Genomic DNA, 24,189 nt, shown 5'->3' with positions numbered 1-24,189 from the left:
CCGCCCGCCCGCCCGCCTGCCCGCCCGCCCTTCCTCTGGCAAGCAGCAACTAGGGGAAAAGGGAGGTCATGACTGCAACCTGCGACTTCTGGAGTTCCTTAACTGAAAGTGCAAAACAAAACCGCAAGCGAGTAACGGCTTCCTTTCTCCTCCGGGCCACTCAGATCCACATCCACGCCTAGCCCGGCTGTCCGTCCTTCCGCAGGAACAGACAACAGACTTTTCCTTTTTTTTTTTTTTTCTTTTTTTGAGAATGTGTGCGCCTAACTGCCAAAGCTCCCAGCTGCTCTTATTTGTTTAAGTTTAACCTTAGCTGATCCACTGGAAAAGGAAACAGGCTAGTTTGTCAAGCCAGGAGACAGCTGCTGCTCTCTAGAAACCTTTCTTATACTCTAGAAATCGGACACTGCTAGTTCCTGAGGCTAGCTACTACCACACTTTCAAAACCTTCTGCTCTGAAGGAGCATAAATAATTGGCCAAGTCCATTTCTCCCACCAGTACCCCCCTGGGACACCCCATGGGAACTTAGTCCTTGTATGGATTTACCCTAGTGCCATCCACAGAGGCAAACACCAGACCTGGCAGCAGGTCCCATCCCAAAGCTAATGTGCAGGCATCTCGTCTCTGTAGGTGGTAGCTACTCTGCATGCATGGAATCAAACTCCCTGATCCATCCAAACGGCCCAGGAACTGTTCACGAGGCTGGAGCTCTGCAGAACTGAGTGTGTGGGTCCAGCGCTTCCACAGAGGAGCCATCTGTGGCTCTGGAATGGTGTGCTCTGCCCAAGGTGGCTGGGCAAACTTTCACAGGACGGGATGCTGGCTTTGCTCCTCTCTAGCTGTGTGGCCTTGGCTGTGGTGACAGATCACCTTGCTGAACATCTCCATCTAAAACAGCAGGCTGGACTGCACAACACCCCTTTTCTGTCATGGCAGTGAGGAGAACCCCGGTTCCAGATGCAACCCTCTCAGCACTTTCTTGCTAATACGCTAGCAGCAACAAGGTCCTTACGGAGGCCCAGTGCACCATGCAATGGGCAGCTGGGAAGAAGGGGTGTGAGATGACACCCACGTGAGGTGCTAAAGCAACCACCACAGGATGGTGGCAGTGTCTCACAGCGCTGCTGCTTCTGGGAAAGCCTCTGCTGACCAACAACCCCAACGACCGGGCATTCCAGGTGCCCCGCACCACTCAGCTCTAAGCAGGTCTGCAGGGCAGAGGTGGGGCAGTCAACTTACTCACTACGGCCAGGAGTAGAACTCTGAGTGCTCTGGAACTTTAACTCTCAACTCACTCATCCTGACCCTACAACACAGATCCTGCGCAGGGGACAAGGCATAAACAACTTGAATGAGTTCTTCACTCATTCGAAAAGAGAGAGCGAGCCCACGCCAGTGAGACAGCAAGTTCCAGTCAGAGTAACTGAAGCCCAAGGAAGTCATAACTTTACAGCTGCAAATAGCTACTATGACAATGGGTAGCCAGAACAAAGCTGCCCGTGATCCTGTATGTTGAGTCCACAGAGAAGGTAATACATGACCACCTAACGGAGGCCCAGGCTGTCCCTGGAGAAGAGGAGAGGCTCACGGCAGCAGAAGCTGCAACTGTCCATAGCTCCTGCCCAAGCTGCACTAACTGCAGGCATTCAGGAAGAGGCCTGGGTTACAGGAGCACAGGCCCTTGCTCCTCTGCATCTGCTCCCAGGTTCCTAGTTAACATCTGTAGGCAGTTGAGAAGCAACAGAACTGGGCCTGCTTGGCTCACCCTGACTGGTAGGTCTCAAAACCCAAGTCAGAGAATGTTCTGGCTGCTTGCTGGGAGCTGACAATGGAGGCCTTTAAACAGCCACTCATTCATGCCAGCCATCAATGAAGAAAGGGAGGCAGATGCCAAGAGCTCAATACCAGAGAGATGCCAGGGAAAGCAGTGGGAGGAGAGAAGAGGTAGGGGTCTGTGCAGGATGGAGATCTGCAGATGCAGGAAGCTCTGTGAGTCACAGAAGGTACAACTTGCAAATGGTCACAGTTATGTGATTTTTTTCCCCCAGGAAAGACATCCATACCTGAAAAGCCCATTGAACCACAAGAACTTTAGCATGTCTGTCTGTCTGTCCCTCTCTTTGTGTACTGAGATAGGGTCTTGCTAGGTAGCCCTGGCTAGCTTAGAACTCTGTAGTCCAGGCTACCTCCTAACTTGCCATCCTGCCACTTAGTGCTGAGATCACAGCTGCCTGCTGCTATGCTTGTGGGGGATCTCAGTTAGCTAACACACTGCTCGTCCCCACAGCTGTGCCTAACCTAGATATGGCAGCTTACGTGACTTGACTATTGCTAGAGTAAAATACCATGGCCAAAGTAACTAATGGAAACATCCGGGACTCACGCTGTGAACCATGTGCACGAAGCAATGAGCGTGAACTGGAGGTGGTGTCATCTGGAGATGGTGTCAACTGGAGATGGCGTGAACTGAAGATGGTGTGAATCTTTAAACTTTCAAAGCTCATCCCGAAGGCCACACGTCCTTCAACATGGCCATATCTCCTAATTGTCCCAAGCAGTGCTACCAACTGGGACCAAGTACTTAATCATCCAAGGCTATGAAGGACATCTCATTCAAACCACCACACGGCTCAAATCTATAATTCAATTACAATTCTGAGGCAGGTGGACTGAATTCCAGGCCAGTCAGACTACATAGCAAGAGTCTTTTTAAAAAAAAAGCAAGAAAGGAACATATTTAAGACACTCCTACACAAATTAATAGATGGAAAGTAACTACTCAATGTCTAGTTCCCTGCTCCAGGTCTTGCCGCATACCCCAGGTACCACCCTCCTGCCTCCAACTCCTGAATGCAGGGGTTGCGCATGCACTGCTGTGCCTGCCTCCTGATGGTTTCCTTCTGTTCGGGCAGGTTAATAAAAAGCCTCGGAGACAAGGAATTAACATAACACAGAACCACGAAAGAGACCCTGCACACATTATTCGATATCTCTGCCTATTATTATCACGACTTTATGGAATTGCTGAGAGAACTGAACTGTGGTTGGGGAGCGCTTAGGTCCATGCCAGGACGCACCAAGCTCGGATGAGATGCTAACATCGTCTATCCACCGCCACAGCTTCATTGTAAGACCGACCCCTCCGTCCCTCACAAAGTTCAGCAAAGAGACAACTCAAAACATGAAAAGCCCCTCTAAGCATCCCTTATCTTCTTCATCCTCTGACCTCTCCATAAGGGAGGAAGAAGCAGAGATGTAAAAGGAAGTTTAAAGCCTAAAACTCTGAGGCAGCACCAAGTGGCCGGCTACATGTCCTCACTGACTCTGTGAGTGAGTGTGTGTATCTCTGCCTTCAGGGGCCTGCCCAAGTAATACAGAGATGAAGGAGACATGCCTGGCTCAATGCAGGAAAAGGAAGGCAGGTTCAGGAATGGAATGCAGCGGTGGACCGATGCTCTGAGGCAGGTCAGGTGTGACTGGGATGAGTTGGGAGCTTCTGGGGGTGGTGGACTCTAACCTGGGCTTTGAAGGGGAAGGGAAGCCTTGCCAGGTTTGAGAGAGGCAGGCAAGTCCCCAGGAAGCAGGCATCCAAATCCTGCCCAGAGCTCTTGGAGGAGCAGAGAACAGAGCCTCCTTCTCCTCCCACAGTCAGTCCTTCCAGGAGACAGAGGATCTGCACAGGGGAGGTGGGCTGTCTCTCCCTCTCCCCACACCCAAGCTCCCGCTCTGCCTCCCAGCATGGCAGGTAATTCCCAGCAGTGCATTTTATTCACTTTGGTGCTGGTGTCCCTTCCCTTGCGAGCCCTGGAGGCAAGGGGTCTTCTGTGCTGAACATTAACTGCCCTGATGCTTTGCGGGGGCCTCGAGGACTCTGGAATAATAACATTTAGTATTTGCACATTTCCAGTAATCTGTGCTCATTGCAGCCAGGGCAGGAAAATGCAGTTCATGTTAGAAGCTAACCTGAGCCAGGCTACCACACTGCCCTGCTTTCTGTCCTTAGGATTAGGGCTCTCTAGTGCCCAGTCACAGTAGAGAGTGCCCCAGACCACGTCCCAGCACAAGGCTGCCCTGCTCTTGGAAGACACATTTTCTCTGGGAGAAAGGTCCTGATTGGGTAACCCCTACAGACCATGATCTGAAAGAGTCCATTCCGGTCCACAGCAATCCAAGACCAGAACACAAACTAGAATGGAGGTCAAGAGGCCTGGGTGTGCTCCATCCCAGGGATTTTCCCTCCTGGGATGATCTTTTCGGAGCATAAACAGTTGAGACACATGAGGAGGTGTCCGAGACACCCAGGTGTGAATCTGTGCTTACATCACATCTCCGTGGTCCCTCCCAGTTCTGTGACTTGAATCAGGGTTTTGGATTGAATGGTTCTAGTCACATAGATAAAGATGTGGGTCTGATTCAGTGGACTAGGGCTCTTCCCCCACCCCCATTACACAGGGACAAAACCAGCCCCAACCTGAAGCTGAGTCTTGAGTTACAAACAATGAGGTGATCAGGGGAAACCACCCAGCATGGTGCCTGTGCTAGGCAGGCACTTAGCCCAGGGAGCCACTGCTGTCTCTATGTCATTCTCTATGCACAGCCATGCTCAAAATCCTCTGTAAGGTCACGGCCCACACAGAGCTTGGTTGACTTTCCTAACTGTTAAGGGGATGCTTTCTTCCAAGCAGTCCTGAAAGCAGGCTGAAGAAAACCAAAGCTGGAAGTCCAGCAGCCTTGAGACTTGGTTCTGCGTGCTAACAAGCAATCCCTCCCTGTGTGCCCATGGGGACAGCCCAGGTCTGGGACTTTAGACTGCCCCACACCAGGTCCTGGTGACCTCACTGCACACACTGCCATTTCCCCAGTCCCCTGAGGAGGCTATTCACCACCTGTCATAGTTCCCTGCCCCTCATACCCCTGCCCTTCTCCTTAACAGCCTGGCCTGGATCAAGTTCCTCCTGCTGTGACACCTTCCCTAGCAAGCGACCTTATGGATGCCTGGCCTCTCTGCCCCATGGCTTTGGACAGTTCCTACACTGGGTCTTCACAACCATTTGCTTTCTCTTCTGCAGCTGCTGCAGTGCTGAGCCTGCTAGAGTCTCAAGGAAGAGCTAAGACTGTCATTACTCCAGATTCATCTCACCCTTCTGCCCCCCCCCCGCCCCCGCCCCCGGGTTCCTTGCTAAGCTCTGCATCCAGCTTGCTTCCATGGCTTCCCAACAGGAAGCTCTGCTCTGTGCCCATGGCACCTTAGGATTCTTTACACAGATGCTGATGCTTCGAGAAGGCACAGGACTCTGAAGGTCCCGGCCAAAAGAGAGTGAGCAGGAGTTCAAACACAAGCCTCTGCCCTGGCCTGGACTTCTTACATCTTTCTTCTTTCCTGAAAGCTCTGATGTCACCACCAGAGTGACTGTCTCTTCTGTTCCGGAGGACATGACACAGTCTCCCAAGAAGGCAGCAAGCAACACAGCCGTCCTAAGGGCTCCCTTCTGTCACCAAGACAGAACCCAGGAACTGTTGTTCCTTGCGATCTGTCTCAGAGAAGCACGGCCCCATCAGGATTTACCAGTGGCCTCCCAATCACCTGACGCTTTCCTAGTCTTTGTCCTCTAGCTCCGTGTCACTGGACATAGTGGTAACTGGGCTCACATGCTTACTTTCCTGCGCTCCCCTGACCTGGACTTTCTAGCCACCTAGGATAAAGGGCGTGGCTGTTGCTTAGGGCAGCTTCACTCTGTGGTCCAGGCTGATGTGGAACTTGTGACCATCTTGTCCTAGCTCCCCATGCCTAGCCTTTAAGGCTGTTCTTTTTCAAATTTGCCACCTCTTCAGCATGATTGCACTGAAGAGGCATACCCAGCTTTTGGGGACTACCTTCCCAAGGCTTTCCCCTTCCCGTGTCAATGGCTAGAAAGTGAACGGACGGCCACCTGGGCTGTGACCAACAGGTCCTGAGAACACAGACTTCCACCCAGCCCTGTGCTCGTCTCTGCTGAGGTCATTCAGCTCCTGGGATCTTCAGCATCTCTCTTAGTCATCAGGACCACATTTCTGGGCATTGTGGGCATAATTCACACAGTGTTCTCCTAGAACGCAGGCTGGACACCTCAGCACACAGCCCTGCTCACCCATACCTGGCCGCACCCCTGTCACCTTACCCCTCAGACTTGTCCCACTCCTTCCTCCTCCCCTGACTTCCTCCTGCCCCTCTGGGAAGAATCCTGGCTGCAAGCTGTTCCTGCCTCTGGCTTGTTCCAAGCTAAGACTCCCAATTTCTACCCTTCAGAGCATGTGGCCCCCAGGCTGCCACCCCACTCCTCAAGTTTCAACAGTACCGCTCTGTCTCTGGAATAAAGACTGACATTTGAGAGCCAACCTCTAGGACAAGTTCTCTTTGTTCCAGGCTACTCTCCACCTCCTCCCTCCCTCCCTCCACCCACTGTTGTGTGCCACACCCCTGCCTGGAACCTTGGTCATCTCCCTCCCCAGCCTTGGCCTACCAAGTTGAAGTCTCTATTTCAGGGCTTGGCTCAGACACTCTCCTTATAGAGCTATCTCTGATCTCTTGTGTGAACATAATTTGTCTCACTTTTGAACATCAAACTGCTTTTATTTTTTAAAATCACTTTCATGTGAATTCAACATATTCTGCCCCCTTACACATTTCAACTATTTTTTGTATTTACCACCCATGTACATATCCATATAATTTGTCAAAACATTCTGTGGAAGGAAATACAGAGCCACTACTCACAAAGCTTATTTGATGAGAGGGAAAGTGAGCTGTCCTAAGCCTGCAGCAGCAGGAGGAGGGAGGCAGCCAGAGGCCTGGTTTTGTCAGAAGCCTGAGTCAGAAGCTGGGGAGAAGATGCTGCTCCATGAGACTCAACTGCCAAGCTGTCTGTTCACAGAGTCACAGAGGCGTGCAAGCGCCTGCCGTGAAAAGCCAGCCTGGGTCTTCAGGGAGAGACGGAAGGGCCTGAGGACTGGCATGACCTTCTCTTTCTGAAAGCTGAGTAAGGGGACTCCCTGCTCAGCCCTGGAGAGGGGTCACCAAGGTGACAGGAGCAGAGAGAGGACTGTAGACAGAGGACAGGCAAGAAGACCAAAGTCTTCTCACTCAAGTGCAGCACGGCTCTGGGGAACATCACCCCAACCGCACTATGTGCATTCCCATGCACGGCTGTCCTCATGCTCGCTCACCACTTCACAGGCCCACAGAGTGCCCAGGACAGCAGTGTGACTAGTAGACCTCCTGGCTACTTTCCTATGTGCTACCCAACCTGGAGTTTGCAGTCACTGAATGTCAGGCTGTCTCAGTTCCTGATCCCACTCGCACATGTGGCCGGCCTGTGTCCGTCACGTGACTTCCCGCTGCTCCTCTCCGGCTTCAGATACAGTGTAGCAGCTACAAGGAGGCTGGCTGCTCCTCTCCCCCTTCAGATACAGTGTAGCAGCTACAAGGAGGCTGGCTGCTCCTCTCCCCCTTCAGATACAGTGTAGCAGCTACAAGGAGGCTGGCTGTTCCTCTCCCCCTTCAGATACAGTGTAGCAGCTACAAGGAGGCTGGCTGCTCCTCTCCCCCTTCAGATACAGTGTAGCAGCTACAAGGAGGCTGGCGGCCACGGGCACAGCGAGGGAGCTTCGCAGGCGCTTTATCTCTACTCACCTGCTGCTCACCTCCCAGCCTCCCCTCTCAGGGCCACCTGTCTGCCACATCACAGTGTAACATCTGAGATGCTCTTCAACTCCCAGACTTAAAAGACCCTCTGGCCTCTGCTCTCCAAATAACAGGGACTACCGTCGCATGCACTACCTCAGGCAGACACCATTAATTTTAAAAAAGAAAATTAATTGTGAAAAAGAAAATTGACAAAAACAAAACACCAGCCACAAAACCATAGGCATGCCAGAGACTAAATAAGCAGGAGTGCACATCTTCAGACGTGAAGGCATTTCCCAGTTTTGGTTGTTATTTTGTGTGTGTGTGTGTGTGTGTGTGTGTGTGTGTGTGTGTGTGTATGTTTTTCGAGACAGGGTTTCTCTGTAGTAGACCAGGCTGGCCTTGAACTCAGAAATCCACCTGCCTCTGCCTCCCCAGTTCTGGGATTAAAGGTGTGCGCCACCACTGCCCGGCCAGTTTTGTTTTCTAAGCACATGTTTGTGTGCCTTTCACACTGCAAGCATGTGTACATGTATGTACAGCTCAGGTCCCGTGAGACTGGGTCTCTTACTGAGCCCAGGGTTTTAGCATTGGGCTAGGAAAGCTGGAAGGTCCTCGTGTTCCTACCTCCCTGGTACAGGGATTAGAAATTCTTGTTATCAGCCAGGTGGTGTCATCAGAACGCCTTTAATCCCAGCACTCGGGAGGCAGAGGCAGGCGGATTTCTGAGTTCGAGGCCAGCCTGGTCTACAAAGTGAGGTCCAGGACAGCCAGGACTATACAGAGAAACCCTGTCACGAAAAAACAAAAAAACAAACAAACAAAAAAAAAGATTTGTTTTTTGCAGGTGCCCAAAAAGGACAGAAGAGGGTCCTGTGTCTCTGGACTGGATAAAATGGCTGTGAGCAGACTGATGTGGGTGTCAGGGGCAGACCTGGGTTCTCTGCTGGAGCAGTGTGGTGTCTTAACCGTGGCTGGGCCGTCTCTACAGCCCACTGTCTACACAGTCTATGCTGTTAGCATCACTGTGACAGTGCATTGTGGGGTGAGTGCAGTCCTGGAGGGGTGTGTGTGTGTGTGTGTGCGCGCGCACTCACATACAAACAGCATGCCTGCAGCAGCATAGCTGACAATGGAGCTGAGAGAGAGGATCTTCAGCAGTGCCAGAGGAAGAACTGGCTGACACTTAAGAACCAAGACAAGTGCTGTACAAAAGGCGGAGTCTCAAGGTGGCTTGTCACATGCGATTCCACACTGGGTTAAGCGAAGCATGACTATCTCAGGGCCACTACTTCATGAAGGTAGCAATGGCAGGCAGGGGCCATGTTTACACAGCTCAGAACAAAGACAGACAAAGCCTTAGCATACCATCTCTATTTCTGCAATGTTTGTTTTTGTTGTTGTTGTTGTTGTTGTTGTTTTCCTTTTTAGTGAGTATATACCAGTATAATTAACAAGACAATCCAAAAGCGTCTCCCCTTCCAGCCCACACTACAGGCCCAAACTCTGTCTCATCAATGCTGACATAAACATAACCCTTGGAAAACAGATCAGTCAGTTCATAAAAGCTGCATACAGAGATGACATGAATGGAAAAGGAGAAAGGAATTATCCAGTAGCACTGCAGGCCACTGCTGCTCACTTCTGGGCTGGTGGTTTCTGCTCCCTGAGAGAACATGCAGGGCTTCTGAGAAAATACTGAGTTAATGCCTCACTGCCTTGTCTGAAAGTTCTAGTAAGCCAGGCCAAAGGGCTAGCCTGGGCTAGCTTGTAGGCCGTAGGCCACGACAAAGGGCTAGCCTGTAGGCTGGGTGCACACACACAGGACAGAACAGCAAGGAGCAGAGGGGCAGGCGTGAGACTCTAAGTCTTCTTTCAAAGCTCTCAGGAGCTGGGAGAATTCTTGAGCTTGGGACAGAAGAGCTTCCACAAGGACATCTGGCAGCCAGGATTAGCCCCTCTGTCACCCTCTGAGCTGGCTATGTGTGGTCACTCTACAGGAAGCCCCTAAAAGAATCGCCCTCCTTCTTCAAGAAGCACCAAATTCAAATGCACAGGCCTGTTTCACCAAAGTTAATTCCCACGATCCTTTTAGAAAGGGGTTCACACTGTAGCCCCACACAACTTTCAACTCTGGACGTCACAGTAATCCCCCTGCCTGTCTCCATAACCCCCCTTCCTGTCTCCAGAGCACTGGGATTACAGGTGTGGATAACTATGCACGGCTCCTGTGGTTTCAGACTCTAGAGCAGGCACCAGAGCCTTGCCTGCTCTACATTTAGAATGCTCCCGCAGGACGGACTTCCTGAGCCGTGGGCGTCTGCACCAGCCCACACACAGACCCAGTGCGAGCGAGCGTGGGTAGAAATCATCATCTCAGTTCTGAGAGGAAACAGCGAGACCAAAGGGCCGGATGCTCAAGATGCTTGTGGAACAACAGCAGTCTCACCAAGGCAGTGCAATGAAGGAAAGGGGTTCCTCGAAGGCCATACGGCTGGAGATGCACACTTAAAACTCCTCTACATGGAACACACCTCAAGTACAGAACTCAGAGATACAAAATTTCTAGAAGGAAGTATAGAAAAAAAATACCTCTGGGGCTGGAGAGTGAGTGATGTGCCTGTTCTGAGCACAAGACCCGAGTTACAATTTAGATCAGCTACCTAGAAAATGCCAAGTGTGGTATATGTAGCTATAGCACCAGCCAGGGGTGGGAGAACGTAGCCCTTGTCTCAAAATGTAAGGTCCAACAGCCCTAAGGGCACAGGCCTTTAATCAGAACTTAAGCCAGGCAGAGGCAGGTGGATGTCTGTGTGCTCCAGGCCAGCCTGGTCAGAGTACAAGTTTCAGAGCATCCTGGCAAGAAAATAAATCAATAAATTGAAAACAACTGAGGAAGCTGCTTGACACCAACCTCTAGTCTCTGCAACCAAACCTACATGTTGCATGTACATGTAGAAACAGGCACACCCCACACCCATTCATGCACATATATGCACACACACACACACACACACACGACTTATGACATTATGAACTTTAAAAAGCCATTAAAAAAGAAAGGACAAATTGAACTTCTCCAAAATAATTAAGATCTCAAAGCCACTATAAAGATGGCCATAAACTGAGAGAGGCACATTCAATAAAGAAGTTGTCAGTGGGGTGTGGTGGCACAGGCCTGTGATCTCTCTCTATTTATGGCCAGCTAACAGCCAACAGGAGGCACGAGGCATGCACAGTGGAGGGCACCATAGCTACAGGGAGCTGGGAGAGGCAGGCTCTGCAGACACCACCTCCAGCCTGCCTGGCGCCCTTGCTCACTCCCTCTGCAGGGCTAGAACATACATCCAGAAGCACAAGCAGGCCGAGGTGCCAAAGCACTACGGTTACAGGGAGAGCCCATCATGACCCTAACAACCTAGCCTGCTCAGGACTCAGAGCCCATCATGGACCCAAACAACCTAGCCTGCTAGCTAGCACGACAGGCTCCAGCTAGTCTCCATACAGGTGCTGCTGTCCTGGATTCTGTTCACACAGCTGTCACTTAGGTGACCTCAGCTGTCACCTGGGTACTCTCACCTGCCCTGCTACACGTGAGGGAGGGCTGCATCTTCATCCATTCAAGGGCATGGAGTCCGGGTATTGAAGGAGACCGAGCACAGGGGGCCTGACCGTCCCTGCAGCGCATTCCTTCCTGTGCTGTGGGAGTGGGGTAGGCATACCTTCAGTCCTCCCGTCTGTGGTCCCCAGCTTCTTGGTTTCTGCCGTGAGCAGCAGCTCATATGGGTGCTCCTCCTCTTCCTGGGGAGCACTACTCTGAATCCTGGGTCTCACAGCCAGGCCCTAGGAGACAGAAATAGCCAGACATGTTGGACAGAGGCAGGTGGCACATGACAAAGCTCTGATTCTTGCCTAGAGGTTGACATTCTGGAAACTTCATGTCCAGTGCATGAGGCTGAGACGCAGACCATAAAAGAGGGGCCTGGTGGGTGTGTGGTCCTTAGGAGCCTTCTCAAACAAATCCTCTCCCAGGGGAGTTGTGGCTTATGTGGCATACATGATGACTTCAGTTGTTACCATGTGAGCCTGGCACCCCCATGCCCTCTGCCACACACCCTCCACACTGTGATGCAGTCAGACTCCCACAGAAGCTAATGAGCACACAGCTGCTTCCTCTTGGCTTCGTGGTATTCCAAACCGTGAGCCAAAGAAATGTCTTTATTCTTTAATGTACCCAGACTTGGAGATTTTGTTGAAGCAATGGGAAAACCTAAAACAATTTCTATATGAAATCCCCACAACCTGATTAAACCATTCTTTTTTTATCTTTTTACCTCATTTTATCCTTCGATACAAATCTAAGCCTCTCTTTCCTCCCCTCTCTCTTCCACACTGCTTTCTGTGGAGACTACTTTCTTCTCCAACATGCACCTACACTTCCCAAAGGCCAGTATCTACCTCAAAAGGAAGACATGATACTCTTGATGCTCAACCCTTCACAGGTACTAGACACAAACTGGCCTGTCCGCATCCTCTTCCTCCTCCTTTGCTACTGCAGTCCTGAATAGCCGTGGGAATGAAGCAACCCCAAAGCTAGCTTTCTCCCACGTTATAAGGTGACTTCAGATTCCCTCTAACAGTCTTGACAGTCAGCAACTACGGAGTGGGTTTCTGTGGGCAACAGCAGCTCCACCTGCTGAGACAGCACTGATCAAGCAGAGACACACCGTTAGTGAGCGTCAGGAGCCGTCTGTGGCACACGGAGGGGTACGGAGACCCCTGCTCTGATGATTCTTCTCACCTGTCCTGAGCCCAGTGTGGTTAAAGGCAAGTTAAGGATAATTATATCCCAGCAATCAAGCTAGAGCACAAAACTTCCAGAGCCCAAGTGATGGGTAGAGCCTGGGCGTGAAGGGGGCGGGGCTGCGATTCTCACTGACAGATCAGCAGGTCCTCTAGGCAGAGCTCCTTAGGACACACAGATACCTGTCATTACACACTGGGAAGGCAACAGGCTGGTGACTCACCAGTCTCCTGTGGGGCTCCCTGTGACCACTTCCCCTGAAGAGAGGACAGCTCTCCTAGTCTCAGACTGAAGGAGAAGCTGATGTTTGCTTACGAGAAAGGCTGCCATTCTGACGGCAGAACAGTGTCTCTAACACTCTGTGGAGCCCAGCAGGGGCCCCTCTGTGCAAGCCACCTGGAAGCCATGGCTCCTTTACTCTGGGAGTCCTGGGCATCTCTATTCCAGGAACACAATTAAGGGAACAAAGAGGAGCCATTAAGTAGTTTGCTCGACCCCACAGGCTCTTCTGACAGGAGCTTGTGCTCTGCAGGTTTACATCACATGATCCTCAGGCAGGGCTCTGGAATCTGACTACTGCTTCTATGTCTGCTTCAGCAAGAGTTCTCCCCAGGCCCAGGAAGGCTTCCCTGAACGGGAACTGACCTGGATGCCTGACCTACAGCACGGGGCTGGACACAAGACTTCCAAGGACAAGTGTGAGCAGAGACCATCACCCACAACAGTGGGGACACAGTCACAGCTAGAGTACCTGCTTCTGGCCCATTCATCTGTAAACTCAGCAAGCCAGGCACCTGTCCAAGGTCACCCAAAGTTCACAGCAGAGCTATGCCACTAAGCACACTTCCTCAGATTCTAATCCAGACTGGCCTCAGTATTCTTACATCCAAGGTGAACGGCCTTTCCTGTTCAGCTGCAAAATGAGAGCCCTACCTGGACCCAGACAATATCCGAGGGTGTTCCTGTCTGTCCTCTTGCTCTAGCCTGACCAAGCTGTGGGATGAAATGTCAGAGCCAACAACCAACCTTTCTTCCAGCCATCCTTCCTCCCCCAGAAGCAGCCCTGAGTCACAGTGACTATGGCAGTAACTGAATTTCAACAGAAAGAATTCAGCTTTTTACTGCATTGCTCCTAAGTTCTCCTTCCCTCTTCCTCTAGGGCTGGCTGAAGCAGTGATGACTGAAAGCTGAAGCAGTGCACTGTCTGCTCTGTGAGGAGCAGCCCCGCTTGGTCACAGCATGTTGTGAGGAGCTATCACCAATTGTAGCTGGGGTGTATGTGGCTGAGGAGCCCCATGATAGAGGAGACCACAGCTACCCTCATGGCAGCTGGCAGCCTCTCAAGAGGAGTGAAAACCTGGAGGCTGGAGAGATGGCTCAGTGGGTAAGAGCACTGACTGCTTTTCCAGAGGTCCCAAGTTCAATACCCAGCAACCACATGGTGGCTCACAACCACTCGTAATGAGATCTGATGCCCTCTTCTGGTGTGTCTGAAGACAGCTACAGTGTACTCATATAAATAAAATAAATAAATCTTTAAAAAAAAAAAAGAGGGGTGAAAACCTTGTGTGTGTGTGTGTGTGTGTGTGTGTGTGTGTGTGTGTGTGTGTGTCTGTGTCTGTGTCTGGCATCATGATGGGGCCATTACTTGAATAAGCTCTCCCACCATCAAACACTGGGTCACATTACTGACAAGTAGGCAACTCTCAAGTTTGGCTTGGTCATAAAGCCTTCCTTCCTCAACACCAGAGAAGTTCTGGGTTTAATCTTCCCAGTACCACAACCAACAGAAAATGGCCTACAGTTTAATGACATCAGTATCTCAGAATGAAGTTTAGTTTTAAAGCTTTGAGAGAGCTGGATACAAAGATGGTGGGGTCCGGGGTCTTGACATTTCTGCAGACAAGCAGAGGGAAGGTTCCAGCACTCACAGCAGCTGGCTCATAAGCCTCATAAGTACTCATAACTCCAGTTGCAGGAGATGCGAAGCCCTCTTTGGCCTCTCAGGAAACCAGGCATGGATGTGATGCACAGAAGTCAGTCTTGGAGGGGAGGAAGGCCCACAGACAGACATACAACAACAGGAGTCCCGTGTGGGTCATTATGAGAACAAGGGCTCTGGCCATGTCTCCTCTACTATCAAGCACCCGCCCTAACAGTGGATGACAAGTCCAGGGCTCTTGTTCTCCTTTCAGCTGACTGGAACTCCAGGCTAGTGGGAAGCATTTCCGGAAAATGAATCACACACAGAAGGACATCCCGCAGGTGAGGTGGCCTCCACATCTGACAGTGTTCAGTCCACTGAAGCACATGATGGGCGGAAAGAACTCTGTCCTCTGCCCCCCCATGTGCTATAACATAATAAAAATATTTTTTTAATTAAAAAAGGTAGGCTGTTTCCAAAAGCCACTTCCTATATCCTTTATCTAATTTTATACACGTGATTACTTAATAAACTTGTAAACAACCTAAATATCACAGCGACATTAGCCAGGACAAAGTCTCTATCCTTCCCAATTGTCACTGGTGACCTAAATATCACAGTGACATTAGCCAGGACAAAGTCTCTATCCTTCCCAATTGTCACTTGTGACCTGGCTTATAGTTTGGATACGGTCTCAACCACGAAACCTGACAACATGGTACTGTTCACATGGTGGCTAGGACAAGGGAACTTGACACCTTCTATCAAAAGTGAGAGTTGGACATCAGACAGCAGCAGACCCTGCTCGAATATGCAGGGCAGGCCCACACCTGGCTTGTGTGCTGCAGCTGCACCACAAGTCTTTCAGGGTGAAAGACTTACACAGATTACAGACACACACACATCACAGACTTACTAAGCATGGGAGCAATGAGAAAATAAGAAAGTCAAGGCTGGGGATATGGCTCAAGGGATAAGAGTGCTTGCTCTGCAACATCAAGATCTGGGTTTGAATCCCCAGTACACACATAAAAAGCCAGGCCTGGCTGTGTATGCCTGTTCCCCAGCGCTGGAGTGGGGATGAGGGTGGAGATGGGAAGATGCTGAGTGCACACTCACTGGTCACTGGCCCAGCCACAACAATAAGCTTCGGTTTACCCAGAGACCCCTTACATCAAGGCTGAGAGCTACAAAGGAGGTTGGCCACGGTGCAGCTCTGGCCCGAACGTGCATGGGCACATGTACCTATGCTGTACAGTTATGTATACGCCTAACACACTCACACACACGCAACACTGTTCTTCCTCTGAGAGAAAACAGGCTGGGGGCGGCTCAGGGATGCACATGGCTCTGGGTTTAATCCCAGGACTAGAGAGATGGTTCAGCTGGACTCTCTTCCAGACTCAAATGCCAGCACATACATAGTTGCTCACAACCCTCTGGATCTCCAGTTCCAGGGGATCTGACCAGGCACTACCAGGTAGGCATGGGGGGGGGGGGGTGTGCATATGCACATACAAAAAAAAAAAAAACCAAACCCTTAAAAGAGAAGAGCAGAGGAGGAGAAAAGAAAGGCTCCTCTGTGTAGACACTCATCTACCATCTAATAAATGCTATGTGCGTGACGGGGTAACCCCCAGCCCTCTACCTCAGAGGCTGCCAAGGGAAAATACTTCTTATCTACGCGTTCTTCCTCCTCTTCATCGGGTGGCGGTTTTGCTGGAGGCGGCGGACGTTCCCTCTATAGAAGAAAAATAAATACATTCTACCATCTCTCTTCAAGTGGTTGTCTTTTCTTTTTTAAGGTTTTTATTTTTAAATTGGTGTTAGGGTCTCACTGTGTAGCCCTGGCTGTGCTGGAACTTGCTGTGTAGACCAGACTGGCCTTATGCTCACAGGGATCCTCCTGCTTCTGGCTCTGAGTGCTGGGATCCAAGGCCTGCACCATACCCAGCACCTCTCTGGTGTTTAATCCTCCCCTTCAACAATAGTAAGTTCATGGCTACAGGGAACCCTGGTTAGCCCATTTAGACAGGAGCATGGCCATGAGTCTCCTAAGGGCTGGGACAGGCAAGCTTGTTCTTAAGATCAAAAGCAACTATAGTATACTTCACACTCAGTTCTACCACAGATAATAGACAAAGGGTACGAGTGGCTAGATTTTTAAAAAAACAAAAGTTCATTCAAAAATTCAGGCTTCATGTAATAGGGCTGTAGTTTGCCAACTTTACCCGAAAGCAAGGAACTCGTTGAAGGGATACAAGTGTGGACCAAGGGTGGACAACCATAGGAACATGCATGATTTCTGACGGCAAAGCGGAAGGCTAGGAGGCCATTACACCCGAGCCTTTTCTATGATTCTCTACTGTGCTGGGGTCTCCTCCCAGATGGGCTAGGACAGAGCTGGCCCCAGCCTCCACCCCAGCCTTGTAGGTCAGTTCCATGTTGCTAGAGGTTTGGGATGCAGAAGGGTAGAGATTTCCCAGAGAAATCTGCACAGGAAGCTAGGTTGGGGTTGGCACCCAAGACCTTCGTGTTTCTCTGGCCCACAGCAGCCTCCATCACTCGGGCCTTCCTGGGCTCTCTGAGGCAGACAGACTCAACAACAATCTTACGACAGCTTCATGTACTCAAGCCCGTGCTGTTTGGATTGGAATTCCCGTGGGGGGAGGGCCTCACTTTCTCTGCCCTTCAAGGTGTTCTACAAGTGCTGGAATGGGCCTAGTCAAGGCACCACGTACAAAGAGATAAGCACGGAGCCAGTCTGGGGACGCCAGTGTAGCAGAAAGTAAAATAAACAGCAGAAATGGCCCATCCCAGAAGCCCTCCAGACAGAGCAAGGCCACTGCAGACATGGAAGGGAACCAAAGTCCCCATGGGCCTCTCTCTCTGAGGTACACAGAGACAATCCGCCACCATTGCTGTGCCATCCATCTACACGGAGGGCCAGAGAGGTCAGAACAACATAGATTGCACAGACGTGTGCATCGCTGGCAATGTGCACACTCAGGGATGCTCTTGTTTCTGCTTAACTACACCCATTCACTACAGGACCTATGGCTTCTAGCAAAGGCACCAGCGCCCCCTACCGGGCGACACCTGCAAGCCTCCCTCAAAGCAAAGCCTCCCCCACAACTTAAAATGTGGATGCCAATAGGGAAGTCTGCTGCCTGGTGCCTGAGCCCACCTGCTGCTTCACTTCTCTGTGTCCCAGGACACAGTTACAAAGGTCAAGGTCCACCCTGTCTGTCCCCTGCCAGAACCTGGCAGGAAAGGAAGGCCAACAGGAAAAACAGAAACACCAACACCAACACATATGCCCCCAAATCTGAATCAAGGTGGTCGGCACTGGATCCTCTCAGCAACAGCCAGATCAGGCCTTCACCAGGGTCTGAAAACTCTATCAAGTGGAAATAAAGTGGGGGCAGGGCTGTAAGCATAGAGCACCCTCTAGGGAGGAAGGGGGAGTCAGGAGAGAGTCTTGAGGCTCATGAACAAGACCAGAAGTAAAAGCAGGTATTACACAAAGCATCAGAAGGCAGGAGGGGCACATGGAGGAGACGCTCTCACGAGGTGAAACAGGGCTATTAAAGGGTCACCCGACCGACGGCATGTCTAGCAAGTGTGCAGTCTGATTAAACCTTGCTCTGCCCTCTCCCCAGGACGGGACTGCCTGTCCACATGGCTGGTAAGGTAAGCAGGACTGGGAACAGCCAGCAATGCATGTCACCGGATATATCTGTGATCCAAAAGAGAAAACAAACCACACACAGCAAATCACACACAGCAAGATCCCCAAGGCTTGAGCAGCATAGGGCTGAACCAGGGCATAGGACAGATTCGCTTGGAGGCAGTGGGATAGAGAGATGCAAACTGGCTTCACTGAACCTGGAAACAGCAAACGTCTACCCCAGTGTGATCTGCAGTTTTACTGCCCTGGGCAGGAGAGACTAGACAGAGTAGCTCTAACAGCAGGTGGGCTCAGGCACCAGGCAGCAGACATTCTCTTGCCCGCACCCGCACCCCCAGCTGCCACCCCAGTCCCCAGCATGTTCAGGCCTGGGCCACACACAGGCCCCACTCCCCACACACGAGCCCCACTCCCCACTCACAGGCCTCATCCCCCACATACAGGCCTCACTCCAGCAGCCCTTGTTCCGGTGGCCTCGGCCTCCTTGTTCATGGAGTCTCTGTCTGATGATCGTCCACTGGCCGTGCTGTCCAAGGAATGGCAGGACACAGCGTTGTACAGTGCCTCGTAGGGGCCCTCCTCGTCAGCATGTGTGTCAAAATGAAGGATCAGCTCAGTCACTGTCTTCTCCATACTCCCTAGGGAAGAGGACAGAGGGTGAGATGATCAGTAAGAGAGGGCAGGGCCTGCCTCCTGACACCCCGGCCAACAGACTTCTCTGCGAGCACTAAGCCATTGGAAAACCGTCACTTTGCTAAGGGACAGGAACGGATTTTCTCAAAGTCAATATTGGGAAGTGAAGCTGGGCGGCAGAGCTCTACTCAATACGCACATACAGGGTCTAGCTCCCAGCAAAAAGGAAAGGCCTTAAATATCTAAGGGATTCTCCCCACGTCCTCTGTACGCTCCCTGGTATCTCAATTCCGTGTGAACATAACCTTAGCCTGAAAATGCAGCTGAAATGTGTAACTGAAAACTAAAAGTAATGCTTTAGTGTTTTTGTTTGTTTTCTTCTAAGGCATGGTCTCACTATGTAGCCCTGGCTGTCCTGAAACTCATTCTGTAGACCAGGCTAACCCTAGCCTTGAACTCACAGAGATCTACCTGCCTCTGCTTCCTAAGTGCTAGGATTACAGGTGTGTGTCATGTCTAGCCTCCTCCATCTTTTGGGTTCATCCTTTCTTCCTTCCTTTGTGTTTTGCACATTAAAGATTTATTTTATGTATGTGAGTACACTGCAGCTGTCTTCAGATACACCAGAAGAGGGCATTGGATCCCATTACAGATGGCTGTGAGTCACCATGTGGTTGCTGGGATTTGAATTCAGGACCTCTGCAAGAACAGTCAGTGCTTTTAACCACTGAGCCATCTCTCCAGTCCTGAGACATGGTTTTCCTCTGAGCCCACTTTAAATGCTTTAATGAAAACTCCAAAGCCTTTATAAGATAAGATGCTCCGTGACTAACTGGCTGTCCCCTTAATGCTGGGATCCAACCGAGACTGTAAAGTCAAGTGTCAGAGATGGCATCTCTGAGTGGCTTGTCACAGTCACAAATATCAGTGTGAAATATCACTCCTTCAAAGTGAAGAGGGGTAAGGCCGGGAGCATGAGGCCGGGTCGTGAGGCCGGGGCATTGGGGAGTGTTAGGGGGTAAGGCCGGGGGTGTGTGAGGCTGGAGGTGAGAGGAGCTCGGGGACCCAGTGCAGACGGGCCGGAGCCTGAGGCCGTTCCCCCTGCATGTTGTTTTACTGTTCATCACCATCCACACTTGGGGGACGCTGCCATTATGAGCTACTTTGTCATTCACACACTGGCTTCTCAGAGAATGGGAAGGACTCTGCCAGTGATGACCTCTTCACCCTGGCGGTTCACCACGGCCGCTGCCAACACCTTGTGTGTTGGACAGGAAGCAAAACAAAACACACCTTGAGATGATCTGCCAACTATACATCTCTACAGAAGTAGAGACCAACATAAAGCAGACATGGGGCTGGAGAAGTGCTCAGAGGTTACAGGCTCTCACTGTTCTTGTAAAGGACCTACGCTCATTCCCTGCATCCACATAACAGCTCAGAACCATCTGTAGAACCCAACACTCTCGTCTGACCTCCACAGGTTCCTGCATGCATGCACATAAACACATTGGGTGTACACACGCTGCACACATACACACACACACAAAGACAGGGTCTTACTGTGTGGCCCTGCTAGCCTGGAACTAGCTATGTAGACCAGGCCTTGAACTCACAGAGCTGTCTGCCTGTATTTCAAGTGCTGGAATTAACTAACTTTTAGGTGCCTCGTTTAATTAAGAAGAAAAGGAAATGGAAAGGGAAAATGAAGACAAGACTCCACCCACAGCAAAGCTACCTGTGCCCTCAGACATCTTACATAGCATGGAAACAACAGAGGTGTCTGAGTCCTGACAACCCTGCAGTTACCATTTAAACTGAGAGCTTTCCATTTTGCGAAAGAACGAACAGTTCTTCTCGGGCTTCCAGGAATCTCACCCTGAGACATTGGTGCTATGGCGTCTGTGTTGGAGAGGAGAGGTAGCTGGGCTGTGGAGGTCCTGTCCACTTCTTTCACGCTTCTTTTTCCGGTCATGTGATCTGTGAGGAAAATTGGTAAAGGCAGAAGCTGTAGCAAGCATGGTGCCTTGTAGGTCAGCCATCGCTGGCCCAGGGACAGCGGCGACACGTACCTTCAATCAGGGCGGCTATCTGCTGGCTCTTCTGAGAGGGCAGATCCCGGACAGTGTCAAGGGCAGTCAGGCCACGGTTATCCTTTATGTTAACATCGATTCCTAGAAAGGGCAGCAGATGACGGACCAGGGAAGTGAGCGTGTGTGGGCTAGCCTTGGAAGTCAAGTCCAAGGATAGCCCTAGCTTTCAAGCAGCACAACGAGCATTCTTCACTCGGCCATCAATAGTCCCGCGCTCTAGGACTGAGTCGCACAACTGACCACACATATCCGCAGGCTCAGACACCGCCTGGCAGGCACACAGACTCAGCGCTGCCAACCTCACCTGCAGCCAGCAGGATTTGCACCACATCGGTCTTGCCAAACAAAGCAGCCTCATGCAAAGCACTGCCCATCTCCGTCTGGAAAGCAAACGAGAGCGCGGCGGCGAGTCATGAGAACAGTCTGGTGTGTCACATGACAGACGGGACGTGGATAAGGAGGGACAGCTGGTAAACTACGCAGAGCCCCCAGGGGCGCTTCACCTTTCTGAGGTTTCTTTTTTTCTTCTTTCTTTTTTTTTTGGTTTTTCGAGACAGGGTTTCTCTGTATAGCCCTGGCTGTCCTGGACCTCACTTTGGAGACCAGGCTGGCCTCGAACTCAGAAATCCGCCTGCCTCTGCCTCCCGAGTGCTGGGATTAAAGGCATGTGCCACCACGCCGAGCTCTTTCTGAGGTTTCTTGTGTGGGTTCTAAAGCTACCAAGGTCCACATAGCAAGACCTCTGTGTGCTATTGCAGGCCAGGGGACATGTGACTTCCCACTGCTCAGAGGGAGGCTAACCAGTAAAACTTGTGCAAGCACCACCTTCCCAGGGAGAGGAAATCGGAGCACCTCATGGCCCGAGTGGAGAGTCAACTGCAAGCCTATGGAAGCCCTGACTGAGGATGCCTGCCATCAGAGAGCAGGGCTGAGTCACATGGCATCTGAGGCTTTGGCAGTGAAAAAAGGTGGCCCCGGGGTGTATGTGCGGGAAGGTGAGGAGCCTTTCTGTTTAGGAGAGGGCCCAGGAACACATCTTTTCAGGGTTTAATGACCAGCTCATACCCTGAAAAAAACAAGCAAAACCACTGATTGGCTCCACAGAGCTCATCTGCCTCTCACACGTCAGAGCAGAACAAGGTGACACATGGAAGGAAGCATGTGGATGTGATGTGACAGGTGCTACACAGCAGCCCAGCAGCTCTGTACTCGTGCCTGTCCCAGGGACTTCGTCCCTTGCGCCAGAAGGGACATAGTCTGGCTTGCTACCTGATAGTTGCTATCCATGCCGGCGTCCAGCAGGACCTGCACCACGGCCTTGTGGCCATTCCTTGCTGCCAAGTGCAGGGGCGTGTGTTTCCGAGTGCTGCAGCTCAGGAGATTGGGGTGTGCACCCAGCAGCAGCTTCACCACCTCCAGCCGCCCGTACAGCGCCGCCAAGTCCAGGGGCGTTTCAAACTTGTTGTTGCGCATGGTGGGGTCCGTGAGCTCCTCCAGCAGAGCCTTCACGACCTCCGTGTGGCCGTACTGGGCCGCGCAGTGCAGGGCCGTCTCATTGTCGTTGTTCTGAGGGTTAACAAGCAGATCGTATCAGAGAGGCAAGGGCTGGGATAATCACCCATAAAACCACTGAAATTTAAAGGAGAAAAATAGCAGCAATACTCGGGAACTCATACAGCCAAAATCTGGGCGCCACTCCCCCCAACAATCAGCCTGAAGGCTCCTGCTAGCGTCTCTGGCCCCAGTTCCTGCAGGAGAGGAGCAGTCTCTGGGTGCCTTCACGAACGGGTGTGTCTCCGCACTGAGGGAGAAGCCCCGGCATGAATGGACGCCGTATCACTGATATTGTTTCACTGTAAATTTCAGCTGGTTTTACAAGCGTGTTTTTGTTCAGCCCCGTGGTCCTGATTCTGGGCTTGGTCACCATCCGTACCCTTCCACACAAGCCTTGCAAGAAGAGGTCATCATCTGTGTAGCTTCTTGCATGCAAACCAGTCAGCCAGCAGGGAGAGCAACAGAGCAGAGCACCGCAAACCACTCTCAAGGTAGCAGCCAGCAACCATTCCCAAGGAAAAAGGCACAGGCTCAGGCCTAGGGGGAAATGGGGACCCTATCCTGTCCCGTGCTTATCGCAGAGGGGAGCATGGGCCAGTGCTTGAGACAGCGGGCACGGGGAAGGCCTTCTCATGTACGAATGGGAGAGTCCTGGGATGCTTGGTGTGAGAGGTGCAAAATATTCCAATGTGGCATGGCCCTCCATTAGACTGAGGGTCCCTGATGCCAATTTAATCCCAAGGACACAGGGTCTGGGGTAGAATCAGAGAGCACTGTGCTTTTCAGCTGTCACAGAGTGTGAGCCATTTTCATTATGTTCTCTACTGAGACTGATGGCATGTGACTGAAGCAGACAGTGCTCTACAGAGCACGGGTGAGTCCTCAGTTTACCCAGTTCCCATACTTTGGGACAGCTTAAGAGCACCCATCCTGAGTCAATACTGTGCACCTTCCAGTAGCCACAAGTTAAAACTTAACTATGTCTACAGTTGGTTTAACTGTTAGTAACATTAAAAGGAGCAGACAAGGAGTTACCCACATGTGCATCAATCCCATCTGCTTTTGACTCATTTTGTTGTTTTCATTTTGTTTGTTTCCCAGCTACATGAAAATGGGCGAGGAAGATCCAGAGCTGCTGAGACCAAGGCCCCAAGCAGCCAGCGACAGCGAAGAAATGTTTAAAACCCAAACAAGAGCAGAAGAAGTTGCAGTGGGGACACACGCAGAGATAAACGCACACAATAAACAGGATCCGGATGGAAGAACCAGAGTGCCAGCACAGTCAGCCAGAACAGCCACAAGACTCAGCCTTTCGTGGCCTCCGCAGGCCCAGAGAAGGAACCTGGAGGTCTGGAGGAAGGGCAAACTCTGCATGGAAAGCAAATTCGTTGGGCTGTCCGTGCCCAGTGGTCATGCCCATCCTCTGCCAAGCAAGGGCCCAAGGCCCCTGTGCAAACTCAGGGCTGTCACCTCACGTCCTTGAGACAAAACCAGCTCTGTCAACTGAGCTGGTGGGAGCTTTCTGGAGAGTGCAACCCAAAGATGGTTACGAGGAGTCTCTGAGTTTTCTACCTCAACTTATGCATGGCGACCAGGGCCAAGAAGTCAGCTAACTCTCGTTAAAACTCCATCCTCTCCATACTTGTTGACTATGAAGCAAACCATTACAGCCACAGTGCATCCCCACATCCAGAATTCTCTCTCCTAGGTTTTGTAAAACATAGGACTCAGGGACTAAAAAAAATCATAAAGCTGCAAAAACTAAAGTGTCCATCGAGGAAGGGAGAAAGGGGAGACAGAGATATAAAGAACATGCTGGAAATATG

General features: G+C 51.2%; 1 protein-coding gene and 1 long non-coding RNA gene across 13 annotated transcripts in view; one reads left to right on the top strand and one right to left on the bottom strand.

The window, feature by feature from the left end:
- Anks1 (ankyrin repeat and SAM domain containing 1) overlaps positions 1-24,189 on the bottom strand; it is a 153,476-nt gene that overhangs the window by 55,339 nt on the left and 73,948 nt on the right. For 11 of the 12 annotated variants that reach the window (XM_006524087.2, XM_006524088.2, XM_006524090.2 and 8 more), the window contains 7 exons: positions 22,079-22,375; positions 21,114-21,189; positions 20,789-20,890; positions 20,595-20,696; positions 18,525-18,721; positions 16,041-16,133; positions 11,387-11,507 (listed from right to left, as the gene is read on the bottom strand). In XM_006524087.2, coding sequence (XP_006524150.1) covers positions 11,387-11,507; positions 16,041-16,133; positions 18,525-18,721; positions 20,595-20,696; positions 20,789-20,890; positions 21,114-21,189; positions 22,079-22,375 — 988 coding nt within the window. Of the gene's footprint in view, positions 1-79; positions 175-11,386; positions 11,508-16,040; positions 16,134-18,524; positions 18,722-20,594; positions 20,697-20,788; positions 20,891-21,113; positions 21,190-22,078; positions 22,376-24,189 lie in introns of those variants that run through there. The other variant, XM_030249686.1, reaches the window with a different exon arrangement.
- Gm35290 lies at positions 161-6,376 on the top strand. Its single transcript, XR_003952249.1, has 2 exons — positions 161-3,466; positions 4,935-6,376. It is a non-coding gene; the product is annotated as a predicted gene, 35290 (long non-coding RNA).

The sequence above is a fragment of the Mus musculus genome, chromosome 17, assembly GCF_000001635.26.
Source record: "Mus musculus strain C57BL/6J chromosome 17, GRCm38.p6 C57BL/6J".
Taxonomy (NCBI): domain Eukaryota; kingdom Metazoa; phylum Chordata; class Mammalia; order Rodentia; family Muridae; genus Mus; species Mus musculus.
This window is presented reverse-complemented; position numbering and strand designations above follow the sequence as displayed.